General features: G+C 33.8%; 1 protein-coding gene across 5 annotated transcripts in view; it reads right to left on the bottom strand.

Moving 5' to 3' along the window:
* FSTL5 (follistatin like 5) overlaps positions 1–17637 on the bottom strand; it is a 383037-nt gene that overhangs the window by 9718 nt on the left and 355682 nt on the right. For all 5 annotated transcript variants that reach the window (XM_068187171.1, XM_068187170.1, XM_068187173.1 and 2 more), the window contains one exon: positions 16501–16625. In XM_068187171.1, the coding sequence (XP_068043272.1) occupies positions 16501–16625 (125 nt within the window). The remainder of the gene's footprint in view (positions 1–16500; positions 16626–17637) is intronic.

Genomic DNA, 17637 nt, shown 5'->3' with positions numbered 1-17637 from the left:
TTGATCAACTGCAAACAAATTTCAGTCAGCTCTCCATAGCAAAATTGCTGCCTTCTAACTAACAGATGAATCTGTCTTCCCTTCTCTACAGCATTATGAACCATCTCAGCATATCAGTGTCAGATTATTAACTCTGCTTCTACTCCCAGATTGGGTCTCACCTTTCTGATAAGGAGAAAAGAGCAACTATTAAAAAAAATATTACTTACCAAATTTGTGAGAAAAAAGTATTGCAAGTCACTAAGCTGATAGTTTTGTATTGCACAGGCAAGTAGATTGAGGGATGCAAAAAAGCTGTATGTAATAAAACAGGGTAAGAAAATGTTGTCCTCCAGTGGTGTCTACAGAACCAGCAAAATAGGGACATTTCACAAAATTTTTATTAGTGAGACTTTTGTATGAGGTCTCCGCAAACCAAACCAAATGTGTAAGTGCATGTGCTGAGCTTTGACTATCCCAAGATTTCTCTTTCCGTTCTGAGTAAAGGAAAGCTATTAAATCTGAGTTAAGAAGTCTCCATTACTACTCCATGTTCTATAGAGATGGAACCCAATCCCCAAAGCAGCCATAACATTGTAACTTTCCAAAGCACTTGGGTAGCTAAAAGGATTAAAAAAATACAGCCATTTATAATTATGTCATTAAATTGTGCCTGTCACCTCTGCTCATTTAGCCTGGTTTTTATGATTAGGCTGTTGGAAAACAGCAAGTGATAGTTGAGAATACCTTCACTTTTCTGGAATGTTTTATATATGGTTGATGGAATATTAAATTCAAATTTTCCTGTCATATAGCTTAGTATGTAGAAGCCTCCCACTTCTCATTAATCTCTCATTAATATTTATGATAAAGTCAACACTTCTGTCTCTTCTATATGGTGAAATAATGCACAATATCAGCACATAAAAGTGTTTCTCACAGTGCATACTGGAATCATATGTAACTTAAACCTGCCAGACATGAGAGCAAATCTTTAGATTTACAGTAATTTATTGTACAGTTAATACAAGTGGGAACTGTAGCCTGTAGGCATATCACTCCAATTGGAGTAAACGCTAGAACTGTGAACTCTGTGACTGTATCTTTCCTCCCTTACTCCATATGAATAAACAATAAAGGTTTTAATCCCAGATTTTCAATATTTTTGATCATATGCTGTGACAAAAGTTTAAAATAAATAGGGCTAATTATACTTAGCAACTCTATGGAAGTTTCTGTAAGAGCAGTATATCGGATTTGGCTGAGATGGAGTTAATTTTTATTATACCAACCTGCATGGTGCTGTGTTTTAAATTTGTGAATAAAAGTGTTGATAACTCACCAATGTTTTAGTTATTGTTGAGCACTGCTGGCACAGCATCAAGGCCTTCTCTGTTTCTTACTCTGCCTTTCCCATGAGTAGTCTGCAGGCTTGGATAAGGTTGGGAGGTGACACAGCAGACTATGCCAGGGATATTCCATGACACATAACATTATGTTCAACAATTAAGCTTCTTCCAAAGTAGCTGTTGCTCCTGCTAAGTGGGAGCTCAGCCACTGGCTCGGGACAGCTCTCCAGAGGGAGCCAATAGATTTCCATAATGAGCTTTACAGAACCCATACAAAGGGAGGTAACTCAAATTCCTTGTCCAAACCAACTTCAAAAAGATGGGAAGAGTATCCTAACACGTGGTAATTGCAAAATGCAATTTAAAAAAATGCAGATCATATGGAAGATTGCTTTTTTTTTAACAATTAAAAACCATGCCCAAATATTTAAAGTTACATATTTACAGTGACAAAGTTAGTAACACTATAGATTATCAGTTCCGTTTTTGTCTCTCGAAATAAATTCAAGACCATATTTTTAAAGTATTTTTAAAGCATTTTAAAGGTATTTAAAATATGAGATTTCGCTCCACATATTATGAACCTATAAGCCTGTTTGTAACACAGACCAAAAAAAAAACCAGCAAACCCAAGAAGTCCATCATTCTTTTCCCAAAGTAATTATCATAATTACCACTATCTTATTTCCTGAAAAACAACCTGAAGACTCTCATTGCCAAGCTGCCAAAGTAATCCCTATAGCAAATCAGATTATTGCTCTACCAAAATTAGTCCTCTCTCTTGCTCTCATCAGATTATCAAAAGTCTCAGAGTGAGGGAAATCTTTTATCAAATCTTTCTTTGGAATAACATGCTCACAGGAACTTGCTCATCACTTAGAATTAACTTATGACATGAGGCACCAACATTAAATTTATATTTAAAAAGGTATCAATTTTGGAAACCTTACTAGGAATTATTATTACACATAAATATTGTCAGTTTTTACAAGTATTTTAACATCTTCTCTCTTTTCATACCTAATTTTCAGTTTTTTACCTGCAAAATTCCCATCACCTTAAGTTCCATCATTTATAACAGGTATAAAAGGTAAAAAACCAAATTTTCCTTACATGCTATACAACTTTCACGTATGAGAAAATGTGAAAGTGGAGATTATCCTATCACAGGATTTATATAGTTGGCTCCCTTTCACTGCCCAAAATAAATTATTCAATCACTGTCCTTTAAGGTGTGGGGCTTCCAAACCAGAAAAAAACCCTAAACCTTTGTAGATGTAGAAAAACGGTTTATTATGGTTTAGAACAAGAAATGTTGGTTTTACATAAAATTTCTCTCAAGATTTTTATCAAATCTGTTCAGCCTAAGTAGCAATGACTCTGGCAGAGCTCAAGAAGAGTCTTTTGCTTTTGAGGAATGAACAAAACATCTTTTTCCTCTCAAATATCTCACTGCTCTTATGTATCTGTTATATCATTTCTTTTTATAGCTATACCAACAATGCTTTGAATGTCATTAAACAATTAAAAAGGTGTACAGCTTCCTGCTCTGGATTCTGTGGGTTTGTTCCATAATAAAAAAGTAGATTTCAATAAATTAATTAGAAAATGTATTGTAGAAGTATCATTGGTAGAATGTGCTATGTATTGGTAGCTGTAAACAAACCTGCAAAACAGAAAGCTGGCTGACATCTTTAGTGATTCACCCAGTTCTGTGGGAGGTTTCCTGGTTACAGGATGTCACATTTATGTGCATAACTCTCCACCTTCATCACTGTAGTACCTAAGTAAATTTTTTTCCTATTTTCTATTACTGAGAAAAGGCTTAACAAGAAACTTATTCCAGAAGATCAGTACTTGTTTCCTGAACTCCAGCAGTGCTACATTTTAATATCTCTTTGCATATCTGACTTGGTTTACAAACCAAAATACATAGCCATTGCACAAGGAGCTTGTTTACTGGCAAGCCTTTTCTGAATTCAGTTGATACAGTCATAGAGCAAACAGTCATCCTGTGAGTTGGTGTATTTCACACTGGCAAGGATTCTGCTATGATTTTGTTATAACTGTTAATAGGTGTGTAGCAAAATATCCTTAAGCATCTGTGGATTCCCCTTTGGACCCTTCTGTCATCCAAACCCTACGGGACAGAGGGAGGGATAACAGGGGAAAAACCCCATACCAGTGCTGAAATTGCATGAAATACCACTCTCACATACCTGCCGTTTACTTACTGCCAGTCTGCAGAGTTTTAATGGAGGTATGCATAATTTGATTTAAAAAGAGCATGTTACAAAACATAAACATGCATATGTGCATATGAGTATATAGAACAGATATAAGATCAGCTTGCAGTTGAATTATAGGAAGAAAATCATATACTAGGACATCCCTCTTTTCACTGTTTTGTCTTCTAAGATAAGAAGTGGAAAAGTAAAAATATAAATTTTGCCTCACATATTCTGGGCCTCCATCCTAAGGTTCCAAATACTTTCACTGCTACTCTCTGCACAATCCTGTATCTTCCAAATTTGCCTATAAAGACCCCTCTGATGCTGTTTACATCAATGGTAGTATCCTTGAAAGTGACGACTTTTCCTTTTCCTCTCAAGGGATAAGCATGCTCTCCCTTAGGATTAAATATAAATACTTTCATTTTCAGCTGATGAACTGGAGAGTTGAATGTCTACATATCAGTATCATATATCATTTAGGACTGCAGTGCTAGATCTGAAGTCACACAGAGTTGAGTTCTGGGTGGTTTTGATAAGTAATGCACTTTGAAATTGAAAAATAAAGTGCTGTTTAGATTAAGCACATGTGCAAATTAGTGCTCTGCCACAATGACCAGATAATTTTAAATGATGTATTTTTTTATAATCTGTTTTTTTATCAGTTTATTAAAAATTGATATATAAACCAGAAAATAAAAAAAACCACAAAAATAATGTCTTAACTGTATCTCTACCAGAGTACATAAACATATTAATTTGTTTATATTTATACCCTTATTGCTTTGAAATAGACAAGAAAAAAACAATTTCTGCAGTTCTAATCAAGCACAGCTGCTTCAATCATATCAGTCATCAATAAGGAGGGTGAAGAATTGCCATTACAAATGTACAGCATCACCACAACTCCTTAGTGCAAAAATAATTCCCCACAGGTAGCATTCCACTTCTGTGGACACCTACATTTCTATGAACAATTATGTATGTCTAAATATGAGCTGAAAATCGAAGCTGCTATTTTTTGCCAGCAGAAATCTAGACCATACAGTCAACAGAGTCCAAAGAATTTTTAAAAATAACCAATACCAGAGGCCCGTAGGGGGTGAGAAATACTGTTTGTACACTACACTGTGTGTATAGACTAAATCTCCAGTAACTATTGCAGAGGACAGAGAGCTTACACCCACAGATACACTGCATTTTCACATCTAAATCTAGGTGCCTACAATCTGAACCTCACACTCACCATAAGCATCCTTTCAGCATGAAAACATAATATCCAAATATAGCCTCAAAAAACTTTGCACAGATTTGGGCAATTGAAGCTTAAATGACTGACATTACATCACTATGTGACTTAGAGCTAGAATTACATTTGAAATGTGATTTTCTGTTTCTCCAAGCCATTATAACAAGTTCAGGTATCATACAGCAGTAGGGACTAATAAAGCTTGCCTTTGCAGTCAAGAAATTCAACTGATTTGAGGAATAGCTACTAGCACTGTTGAAAGTGCCTGCATAGAGTGAAGAATGTTACATAAGTCCCCATGCAAAACAGCCCTAAAAACAGAGATATCTCTCCTAGAATCTTCAGGAATCTCTGAAGATGATTTTCACCGCTCTCAAAGCGTAGCTTTAGCAGAAAACCATCACTTTTCTTTCCACAAAAAGTATAATTTTCCAGTCATAACAATCAACTGCAGTACTTTTTCAAGGATAGAGAGTCATCAAACATACAAAGAGAAACTCTTCAGAGTCTGCCTTTCCTTTTTGTCTTAGGGTTTTGTGGAGGTCTATGAACTGTGTGCAAATCTTATGTATGAATTTTCCAAGAGCGACTTTGTTTATCACAATCTTAGTGACCTGTGTTTTCATGACATTACTGAAGTACTTGGTATACTCTGACAGAACTGGCACCACTGCAAAATATCAAGATGGAATCCACTTCACATTATGAATTTACAAAAGATAACGAGTATTTTTCAAGAAAACGAAATATCATAGAATGTGGCTAGTAACCATGCTATATGTACTGATTTTAAAAGTTCAGGAAATTTCCTGGTTTATAAAGAATGATTTTAAAGTGTTTCTGTGGACAGGAACTATAAAAGCAGTGCAAGGGAACAGTACACAGACTATGCTACACAACTTTTCCCATTCTAAAGCATGCGTAACACAGGAAGAAATTAAAGCCCACTGAGGCACAATTACTTGAATTAACTATAGCAGAGTTAGGTCCAAATGGTCTTGCTAATGTTTATTGTCTTTATAATACTGTGAAATGTATACTGGGTTATTGTGCAAAACACCCTATAGCAAAGGTCACAAGAGAAAAACAAAGCATGAAGAAGAAACTCAATGCAGAACTTAAGTTCTGTACTATAAAAATGCCAAAGTCATGTGAATTCTGACACTGCTTTTTTAAATTTGCATGGTGTCTTTTTTTTTCCCTCTTCCTTCAGGCAGAGCAACTTACTTTGCCTCTTCTATGCACACATACCCAAGCAAGGTGCAAGTGTGGAGCTGCCAATAGTTGGTAAATTAACAACCTGAGCTCCTCTATGCTATTTTATACTTTTAGACAAGCCATATATATTGCTTACCACTCCAACTGCAACCAGTATAAATAAGGAAATATCTAAGCATTATTTAAAAAGATGAAATAGAGAAAATATTTGGGATTCTTTTTTCCTGAAAATGAGAATAAATTTAATTTTTCATTTCTTTTAAACAATATAGTAACATAAAATTTTGAGAAATGTATTTGACACTTCAGGAAGATCGACAGAATAGAAGATGAGGAGGAGGAGAAGGATAATATAAAAACTGATGTCCTCTATCCTTTCTGGTTTTGGCCTACCCTAAGAGATTACCCTTATGAAGACTATAGACTTTTTTAAAATCTGAAATCAATCACTTCAGGAAAATTACATTCTCAAAATAGAAAGCAAATATAACAGAAGAGAATTAAATAAGCTACAATCAAAATTATCTATACAAGAAGCAAAGAGCAGTATTTTTGTATAAAAGAGAAATTGACTAACCCAAATAATTTTTTTCAAGAAAAAAACCCCAAACTCTTATTTACTTTATGCTGAGTGAATGAAAATTTTGTTTAAGCTTCCCCATAATGTATGCTTAGAAGTGGGGGGAAAAAATTAAAACCCACAGAATATAAAGCTGTGGGGCCACTCTTATGGAAAATGAGTAATTTTAGAGTAAAACAAGATCATCACTATAATTTCTGTTACATGAAGACAGAATTTGATGGCAGGTCTAATTTTCTAAAAATATTGATTCTTTTATTATGCTTCTGCTTGGGAAGAAAGAAGTTCTGGGTTTTGACAACTTCAGGTTTCAATACACGAACACGACTGTCTGTGCTCTTATATATTTGCACATTAAAAATCTCATCTGTACTTCTCCAACTAGAAGAAAAAAATATTTATCCAATAACAGGTAACCTTTGAAATTTACAGCATATATAGGACGAAAGAGGAAAACTAATATATAGCCAGATATACCTTGTTTTTGTTATTATTATTATTATTATTATTATTATGTGGATTAAGCATACCTTTTTATGATAAAAATAGATGGCAGCAGAGATCTAATCCATCAAAAATCATAAGTTTGCTTAATAATACTGATAAAAATAAATACAGATCCTCATAGATTAATTCAGAAAAGAACTTAATATTCAATTGTAAGTATGAAATGAACATTTTTAGATCTAGGGGATCAGACAGTCTTAGTAATGAAAAAAATCCTGATTAGATGCTCAAGTGTACTGAAATATAATAGAAAAGGACATTGCAAGGGCTAAGGGCAAAAGAAAAAATCTGAAAGTGACCTGCTGTCCTATACAAAAGGGATAACAAGTGCTGAATATCACCTGAGAGATCTGAATGAAAGTGATCTTTATAGTAAGTATTCCAAGATTGCAGAGACTGATATTCACAGATCTGTTCTGAAGATTTTATTCTTTTTTGATATTGCTTTTTATATACTTCATAGAAGTGAATTTGGTGTCTCTATCTCCACTCTTAGTGAGGGAGCTCAGTGTAGAGAGGATTAAATTGGATGTCAGACTCCACAGTCAATGATGGTCAAATATATTAAAATTATTTTTTTTCTCTCTTTCTTTTACTCTCTCTGTACAGACTGACCATTATTTTGAAAAATAAGGATATCAAGGACTTCAAGACAGCCATGAAAGACAGAAGGGAAGAAATATTTCAGCAAGGGCTTGAAGGAATCCTGACAAGTGTTATGCTCTTAGAATAAAGAGATCTCAAATCAAGCTTTGTGCTCTGAGATTGAATAGAAAAAGATACATTATTAGACAATATGTAACAGAGATAGAAGATAACATTATAAAACAGATAGCTTAACACATTAGTAAGCTTTCAGCTTCTGAGTTTATCCTACATCATATTTAATAAGATAGGCTCTAGATTAAAAATTGAGCACCACAAATTTAATGCTGCAGAGCTGAAGTAAATGACATTGTAAGTGTCATCAAAAAAATTGTCCCTCTTATTGGGATAGTTTTCATTTGGGTGGAAAAACCAAAAGTGATACAATCTTTTAAGCATTTATTTGGGGAAAGTCTATGTGAATTGACTTCTGCAACTCCACTGGATAAATCAAGTAAGTGCTTGCAAGCATTCCTTGTGGGAAGAGATGATTTCTTTCAACCCACTGCAAAAAGGCCAGGACTTCTGACTTTTAGTGTACATTTGCACAGCTTAGGGATAAACTCTGAATTTTTAGGGTACTAGTGATGCAGGTATGAATTGTTTCAGGTCTCCCTGGAGATGCAATTGCAAGATGTGTATTACAATAAGTTTTTAAATTATTGCAAATTTTTGTCCACTGTTGACAAGAAATAGTCCAAGAAATCTTAGGACAAAGGGAAGTAACTTAATTTCTACATTTTTAGAATCCAGGAATATATGAAACTGTTCATGTTATATTATAAAGGAACCCACACAGCAAAAATCTATTTTTAGGGTTGGCAGCAAGTGCATTATTCTGTCTCATACTTTCTTGGGAAGGAGAGCTAGAAATTTAATTAAAAAATCCCAATCATTTTTAAAGCAATAAAAGTCAAAGAAATGGCTAGCTATACAGACACAGTGAACAAAAGACATTCTAAAGATGCTCCTAAATGTCAGTACAAGGTAGGAGAGGATTAAGAAAATCTGGCACTTCAGAAAATGTGGTAACATCAAGGTGGGCAGATGCCATATGGACTGAACAGTCAAATTTATATATGTCAAAAGAAATAGTCAGCACCAGTACAGAATGAATAATGAGGTAGAGATAAGGACTACAAAGGTGGTAAATAACATACAGCAAAACAGTCTCAATAGATCTTTTTCTTCATTGTAAGTATTAAGTCCACATACTGTTACAGCTGGGGATATGTGAATATTCTCAAGAACAAATACTGATCTTTACTACAATTCCTTTCTCTCCTTTTAGTTTCTACTAGGGACTCAAATTAAGAAAATATTACATGCAACAACAAAAAAAAAAAACAAAAAAAAAAAAACAAAAACAAACAGAAACAAAACAAACAAAAGAAAAACCAACAACAAAAAAGCCCAGAATTTTTGTTTTTAAAAAACATGATAAAATATTATTTTTTGCACACAGGAGCATCAGAGATCACATTTGATTTAAAAATGTAAGACTATCATGGCAAAAATGATCAGGCATGTCAAGGCAAATTTCTGTGTTCTAATTTGTAGACTGTACAGGAGGTGGGAGTTGGTTTGAGTGCCTTTGTTAAGATGGAAGTTGGATGTTTTATTCACCATAAGATGTTACATGCTGACAGCTGAGGACCCATGGAAGGAACACAAAAATAGTCTGTGTAGATCTGGAAGTTTGCTTACAGTCTGATTCATATGATTTAAACCCATTTAAAATGGGTTTGTAACATAACAAATAGGACAGCTTAAACACAGTTAGCAAAAATCTATTGTAAATGTTAAAAAATAGAGTTGAAAAAATGAAAATTTCCAATCACATTTTTACTAGGTCGTTGTCAGAGATTTAGTCTAAAGCATGACTCTTGCTGCTATCAAGAAAACTAGCTCCATCCAAGCCAGACCCAGCAAATTTTTTAAAAATAATTGTGTTCTGCTTGTTTCTTAACAAACATTAAAAAAAAAAAGTAAAAAAAAAGTTGATTGCATCATTTTAAGATTGCATCCAAGTTAATAAATGAGTCTTTAAAATTTAGGGTGTTTTTTGTAAACCAACGAGTAATTAAGGCAGCACTAAGATAACTTCTATCCACTGGCTACAACAAATTATGTGCCATAATTGCAGGGATTAGTTTCTTCTTATAGCTGATTATGTTTTTAAACACTGCATTGTTTCATGTATTTCTACATACTGGTACTGGTAGATGCTGAATTTTTAAAAGCAGGTAGGTTCTATGAGACAGGTACAGCATTTATTTTTAGCCACAATGGTTTGTCCACTTCAGATGGAAGATGGTATTTTTTCCAAGGGTAAATATTCCTGAAATGACTTCTGCACATGCAAAAGAGAACAAACGTTACTGTGTGAAAAACAAAAAAAAAAAAATTACAATTTAGCAAAACTACCTTTTGCTGCATTACAGGTGACTAGACTTATTTAAGTCAGGTTCCAGGCACTTTCTGAGCTAATGGGAAAGGTCAAATAGAAAAAAAGGATTGTTTTTTTGTTTGTTAGTTTTTGACTGATGTTATTTTATAGTGCTACAAAGGCTGGCTGCAATCTCATGTTTCATGTAACATTTGAAGGGAACTCTCATTTCTAAATAGTCACACTGAAGTGGAAATGTTTTTTTATATAATCTTTTTTCTGCTGACAGCTGGAATTTGTTGTTCAAGAAGTTTGTGAAGTTTTATTCAAGGTAGCTAAGAGGAAAAGATTTGGACCATAAGTTAAATAAATTGGTCAAGCAGTATTGAATTGTCAGCTGATGTGGGAAAAAGCACACAGAATAACTGATTCCGCAAACAAGATAGTTTTCCAGACGGATTCCTTATATATGTGTGTGTGTGTATATGTGCATACCTTTATTTTGCAAGGTTAGAAGCAGTCACACTGAATAAAAATGTTAAAATAGTTTTATATTGGATACATTTAAATGTGTAAATAATTATTTATTAAATTTCAAAGCACCAAGATGAAAATTAACTTTAAAAATATTTTGAAAATTTTTTCTTCCTGAATTCCAAAATGGCTGGCTTCAAAAACATTATGTACACCTCTGAACATCATTTCAGTGACAGCAAATCTTAACTGGACTTATGGAATGATAGCAATTATCTTCATCTTCGTGATTTCTGTAGGTGTTTTCCCACAGGCACAGCTGGGAATCCGTACTGCCTAGCACATTTTAAAGCCTGCAAACACTGGTCCTTCCTTGTCACTTAGAGTATAGGAGTGGAGCTAATAGAGGATGAAGATGTAAATTTGGGCACTTGGGATATCTTGTAATTGCCTAAAGGACTGAGATTTTCTTAGGTTAGAGATATGTAGTGACTTCATTTATGAAATTTTTGGGTGGGAACATGTGAGCAGAGAAGGACTGAAGTAGAGAATATAGGTTTGATGCACTTAAGAGGACTTCACACTTCTAAAAAGTCACTTATTTTAATAGTTGTTGTTGTTGCCACTGGTGGTAGTTGGACAAAGTTTCAATGATATAAAACTGTCTGAGCTGAATCTCTCAATCTTTCATTCTTTAGATTCCCTCTGGAACAAAGATGCTCTAAAATCCACTATTTAAAGCCAAAAACAGATGGAGAAAAAGACTTGCTGCTGTCTCCTCTCTATCTTTCCCAAAAAACCCTATTTTTCAAAAGCAACATATTTATGGACCAGAAGGGTCCTTCTTCTGGGGGGCAAATATGAGGAGAGGGGAAAAAATGACCACAAGGTTTTCATTTAGCATGAGTCTTTAACAAAGACACAGAGTAGGAGGCTGCAGAGTGAACCCCTATCCCTTCTTTGTGTGCTATGCCACCATGTAGGATTCACTGCCAGATTCCACAATCCTTATCAGAAATTGCAGAATATTTTCTATCTTCTCTTCTTGCCCTGGTACTACTGAGCTGTCTCCGTTTCCTCCAGCTTTCAAGTGCTTTCCTTATTTTCCCACTATCATTATAAGCTTACAGCTGGATGACTAAGAACTGTCTCAAAATTTCTGCTCCCCTAATGTGCATTGTTAACTGAATTTGTAAAATATTAAATTGTCCCTATCTTTGCACTAAATCATACTTTTTATGTGAAAAATTCAACCCCTAAATTAATTATATTTCTTTTGTTAATGTTTCATCGACAGCTGACTTAGCATGCACTGCTTTCATTGTTTCACTCAGGAACTACTGAATAGAAAGCTTTTTCTGATTATGTAGGATTTTTGCAACAAAAATAATGTCTTCCTTTTGATTATTTGCATAGAAACACTGAAAATGCTCTCACACCCTGTCAGCTACTTCACGCCTCTGTAGGGGCTTAAACTCTGGAATGAAATGTGAATGTACTGACTTACTGCTCCACATGGGTTTCATTTAAGAAGGTTCACAGGAATGCATTGGTAGCACATTCCAATTACCTCTTAAAGAAAAATTTAGTTTTTGGATTGTTTTCTGCAAATGAATAAGTGTGATTTTAGAAAGACTGCTTCCCCTATTGCCATACACAACAGAGGCATAAAAGGGAGAAAAAACTCAAACAGAACATGTAAACTCTATTCAGATCCTGCGCCATCTCACCAGTGAGTTGATTGCTCATTCTTCCACTTGTTAGGTCAGGTAACAGTATGACATTTAAAACACTGCTCAAAGATTAAAGCTCTAAAAACTTAGAGTTACTCCATTACAGTGAGTTAGTTTCACACTGCTTTTGAAACATTTTGCAGTGTAGTGAAAGACCTTAATTTATTCCAATTATCTTTTGTTCACTTCAATTTATGAACACTGGAGCGCAAATAATCAGCCCTTTTGCTCCTTAGGCTTCCAAGAATATAATTTCGTGGGTATTGTACAAGTCATCTTTCTGCAACCATCCCACATACTAATTGCAAAAGTCTATTTTTATGATAAGGAGTGGTATTAGCAGACTATTAAGGACAAGATCATTGGTTGTCCTGAATTGCTTTGGAACAGAAATAGCTGCTGAATAAAATTTTCTCCTTATTCAGTGTATAAGGACAAATATTGAAATCATATATCCAATTCTTATAAGGTGCATCTACAAAAGGAAAAATCTTCAGAAAAAACTGAAGAAAAACACACTGGGATTTGTACTATTTATGACAGCGTAACAGATCCATCCTACCTACTTTTGTGGCCCTGGTGTTTGGCAATTTTTCAACAGAACTAGGGGGAAGGGGAGACTTTTTCAAGCTGTGTGTACTGAAAATATGGGCATGGAATTGTGCATGAAAATCAGTGCTTTACATTCATCCATTCATTCATTCTCTTGGTATAATTCAAAGTAGATTGACAGGGCAATAATTAGTACATTTTCACTAAAACAAAGATATATTTTCTTTTCTTTATAAATATATGCATACACACACATATATATCTTTATAAATGCAGATACAAAAGGATTACAGAAAAAACATTGTTTGATTCCTAATGGTGTTTGAGTGGAAGGAAATAGTATTACTGGATCATAAAAGAGAGGGAGACACCTTCCTAACATCCCAAAACTAACTAGTGGTACTGAACCTACCACAGTTTTCTCCCCAAAATGATAAAGTTTCTTTTCTTGTACTCTTCTGTACACATATCAACTGGCCAACAATTATAAAAGAAATTTTAAAGACAATAAATTAATCTATTCTTCCTCTACTTCTTTTGGCTCATGCCTACTTAGTTTGGTTAGTTGATATTTTGATGGTGCATCACAGTTGTTCAGAGCATGAATGAATGTTATGTCTGCTGGTTATCAAACCAAAAGGTTATTTGCTTTGACTCCTGCTGTTTGATAAGTACAAGAAAAAATTAACTCATTCAATGGTAGGAAAAATATGGAAAACCATTTTTTTTCTTGGAATTAATTACTGTTTACCTGAGACCAAAATTTATAGTATCTCTTCAAATGTCTGATCTAGAAGAAGTGTGTCCTAAATTATCTGCTGCCCAAAAGAGCATTAGAATGTGTGGAATATTCTTTTCTAATAATGAGCAGCCCATTTGGATTTTCATATATAAAAATAACTGACCTAGGTAAATCAAAAGTATAATTCCACCACTTCTTAAATAAATTATTTTGCAATAAGTTTTAAATACTTACATACATACTACTAGTAAATACCACTTTAGCTATTATTAAAAATTTTAAAAAATAATGACTCACTATGGCTTTAAATTATTTGCCTTTACTTCTGTTCCTATGTGTCAACAAGCCAACCTATTGGACAGAATATGCTGTAGATAGTAATACCCTGTAAATGGTATCAGATGGTTTGTGCTAGCTGTTAGGAAACATTTAATTCTTTTAAGTGATATGCCTTTTTTTTTTTTTTTTTTTGCTTAGAATTGCCTTTACTTGGACAGTGTGTTTAGTTCTGGATGCTAATTTGGTAAGCCATACATACTGTCTTCTGCTCCATTATTCAAAATTTTAGTTTACAAGTGACAAATGCATCTAGCTACAGAAAGTTTTCATTTTTCTGAAAGGGGCTGGTGTTGTATGGTCAAAGGGAGCTGATTTCTGACAAAGAGTAAATAGGGCCCTTGGGCAATTAACTACACCAGCCAACTTAGCCAGTGGGGTTATTTCCCTCTTAGCTGTTTTTTGCAATTCATACTCTTAAATTGCTCCCCTGGTTGGTATACAGTCCCAAGAATAATAAACTCAAGCTTTATGTTTGTTGTCTAACAGCCTTGAGAAACACATGCTGTGATTGAGTGGTTTTTTTTTTGCTGTTGTTAACTGGTCATATTAACTTTAATAGACTGTGATTTTCTACATCACTACTAATTTGATAAATACAGTTAATTTTAAATCTTTCCACTAACGTTGTTCACATATTGAATTCTAATTTAAACAAAAAAAACAAGGTACTGGTAGGCCAGATGTTATAGAAGACACATTCTTCAACAACTGATTAACATAAACAGCTCTTGAAGAATACATTGAAAGAAAAGCAGTATTTTTGTCTGCATAGTGGTTTTTTAATTTTCTTTTTAGAAAAGCCAGTCAGAATTAATAGCATTTCCCTTAAGCTCATTATTTGATAAAACCAAATTGATTTTATTAATTAAGTGCTCCAAATCTATGGGTTTAGCAGTGGACAAACTACTGCAGGCTTTGGTGCCAGACCAGGAATTTTATTTTGGCATTTTGGCAATCTCTGTAATTTTATCTGGCACGTGAATATTAAAAAAAAAAAAAAAAAACAAACCCAAAACCAACCAAACAAAAAACCTTTACTAGCCCTGAACTGATGAACATGTTTATTATATATCTGGAGGCATTATTCAGATTTTATTCCTTCAGTGTTCAATTTATTTCATACCCCTTTTTATTCCTGTGTGTTTTCTTTTATTCTTTCATTCTATTTTCTGTTGAGTTGCATACAGGACATGTGAAATGACTCAGCAGCTGAAGGTAACATGCAAAGCAGGAAGTGCCTACTTGACCTATTTGAACAAAATATCAACCTAAAATAGTTTGAGTTAGACAAGGCAAATCCAACACTAGCTTTGGACAAATAGAAGACTAGCTGCCTTCTTATTTGGACTGGCCCTATTTTTCTTTTCCCAGTCCCGATTCCCCTCCTAGTATGATGTTTATCACTATCCATGGTTTTATTTTCCTACTTACTTGAACATTAAAGTATCTTAATGTCAGTTCTGTTTGGGCAGTACCTCTAGTACTTGCTAGTTTATGAAACAGTAACTTTTGTCCTCATAACACATATCTGTTCCAAATATAGCAGAAATACTTAATGTTTTTTAAGGCTGAATGTGAGGACTACAGATTACTGCAGGGACACAACAGGAATTTGCCTACTCAGTTCAAGAAATATGGTAATAGTGGTACTTAGAGTCAATTTATTATTCAGGTATATTAATCTATACATTTCTTTTTAAATTGTATATGGCTGATTGCTAACTTACTTGTTAATTTAGAGTTTTGTAGGAAATTAAAAAAAAAAAATCTCTCATCAGCAATATCTTTAGAAGAAGCCATATGTTATTTGATACAGAAGACTAGATTCTTCCCGGGCACATACACAGTGAATTCTAAAATCAATTGTAAAATCATCCTAAATTGCATGTTTTCACATTTAAAAGACTACTACTCACTATGATCAGAAATTGTATCCTTTTTAATGAAGATGCCTATTTACACTTGTAATTTGAGAATTTTGCTAGAAAAGAATGATGACAGTTAAGATTATCTAATGAACACATTCCTATAGAAACTTGAACTCAAAATATCAGAATAAACAATAGATAATTGTTGGCAGAGCTGTTTTGAGGTGAAATGGGTCTGTGTCAGCTTGCAAAAAAACTTAGGAGCTCTAAACATACAAACTATTAATACACATTAATGTGATACTCAGAGGAAAAAATCCTAGACTGCAGAATAATTCAATACCTAGAGCTAGAAATGTTACAGAAAAAAAGGAAAGAAAGAAAAAGGAAAGAAAGAAAATTATATATCAGATTCTTACTAGTGTATTTTGAGGAAGAAAAATAGATTTTTCTCTAAGAGGGCTTGGGGAGAGCTCTGCTTTATGCCTGTGTTAAGTGTTGTCCTGTTTTCCTCAGCCTCTCTTTCTGTGTTCCATGTCTTTTAAAATCCAGCTGATCAAATTGTTCAGTTCTGTCACAGCCAGAACCTGTTCTTATGATGAACACAAAGACAATCCAACATTTCTTTCATTCAGACAAACTTACCGTATATGGGTAATGATAAGGGTTGTAGCTGGAATGAAAAAGTCATCCACTCTGTCAAACTGCTTCCCCACGGGCTGGGTATGGATTGTGTGATGAGAAACACTCCCACTGGCTTGCGTTATCACCTGCATAAAGTAACATCATTATAAACTATAGAAGTACTCTTTAAAACTCAAATCTCAATCCAAATGAATGCAGCATTTCCTCTGTATTCTCTTGTGTTGTCTTTTCCACATTACCAAGAAAAGGGGTGCAAATAACAGTTAATAAACGTTGATCAACATTAGAGATTTCAGAGAACTATTACATACCAGACCTCTTAGTCGTCATACTTATTTTTTCCCTCTTTTTTTATCAACCCTGAATCCATATTTATTCATTTACATTACTTAACGCTTTAACAGTTCTTAGTTTAAACTAAGTTTTTTGTTCATCTTTTTTTTTTTTTTTTACACTAAATCTTAGAGTGAGATTAAATTTTTTAAGCACTTCAGCCAGAGTGAAAAGATGCTATCAACAAATCCACTGGAACATATGGCTATGCATACTCCCAATTCTCGTCGATCATGAGAGAATTCAACATAGCACAGATATATTTCAGAAGAACAAGCTGAACTGAGTTTACATATTCCTTAAATTATTATGAACCAGTTTTATTCAAATGCCAAAATCTTGGACGTTCTCGAAAGCAAATGTTTATGGGTGAATAAAAGACAATTGTATAATAGCCACTGTGCTTTAAACATATATGCATTTAAGAGTGGAATTTTTTTTTAAGAAAAGAAGACAATCTATTATCTGTACTGTAATTAAAAATGAGGGTGAGAATGATCAGTCACTTTAAAATATGGTAAGACTGACTCAGTTATCAGTTCTGGGGAGGAGTGGCAAAAATTACCTTGTATGCTCAAAGTTGCTAAGAATCTGTAGGTGCTGAAAAGGTGATTACAAATGTTACTAATGATGTTTTTCAAATTTCTCTTATTCTTTTTCTTATATATAAGTATATATTAAATGCAGAATGATTTTATTAATTTCTGAAGAAAAGGAAAACAAATTAAAAGAAAAATGTATTTTTAAATTATGATTCAAGGCTGATCATCATTGTCTTGGGAGATTGGTATAAATAAGGAATAG

The sequence above is a fragment of the Anomalospiza imberbis genome, chromosome 4, assembly GCF_031753505.1.
Source record: "Anomalospiza imberbis isolate Cuckoo-Finch-1a 21T00152 chromosome 4, ASM3175350v1, whole genome shotgun sequence".
Taxonomy (NCBI): domain Eukaryota; kingdom Metazoa; phylum Chordata; class Aves; order Passeriformes; family Viduidae; genus Anomalospiza; species Anomalospiza imberbis.
This window is presented reverse-complemented; position numbering and strand designations above follow the sequence as displayed.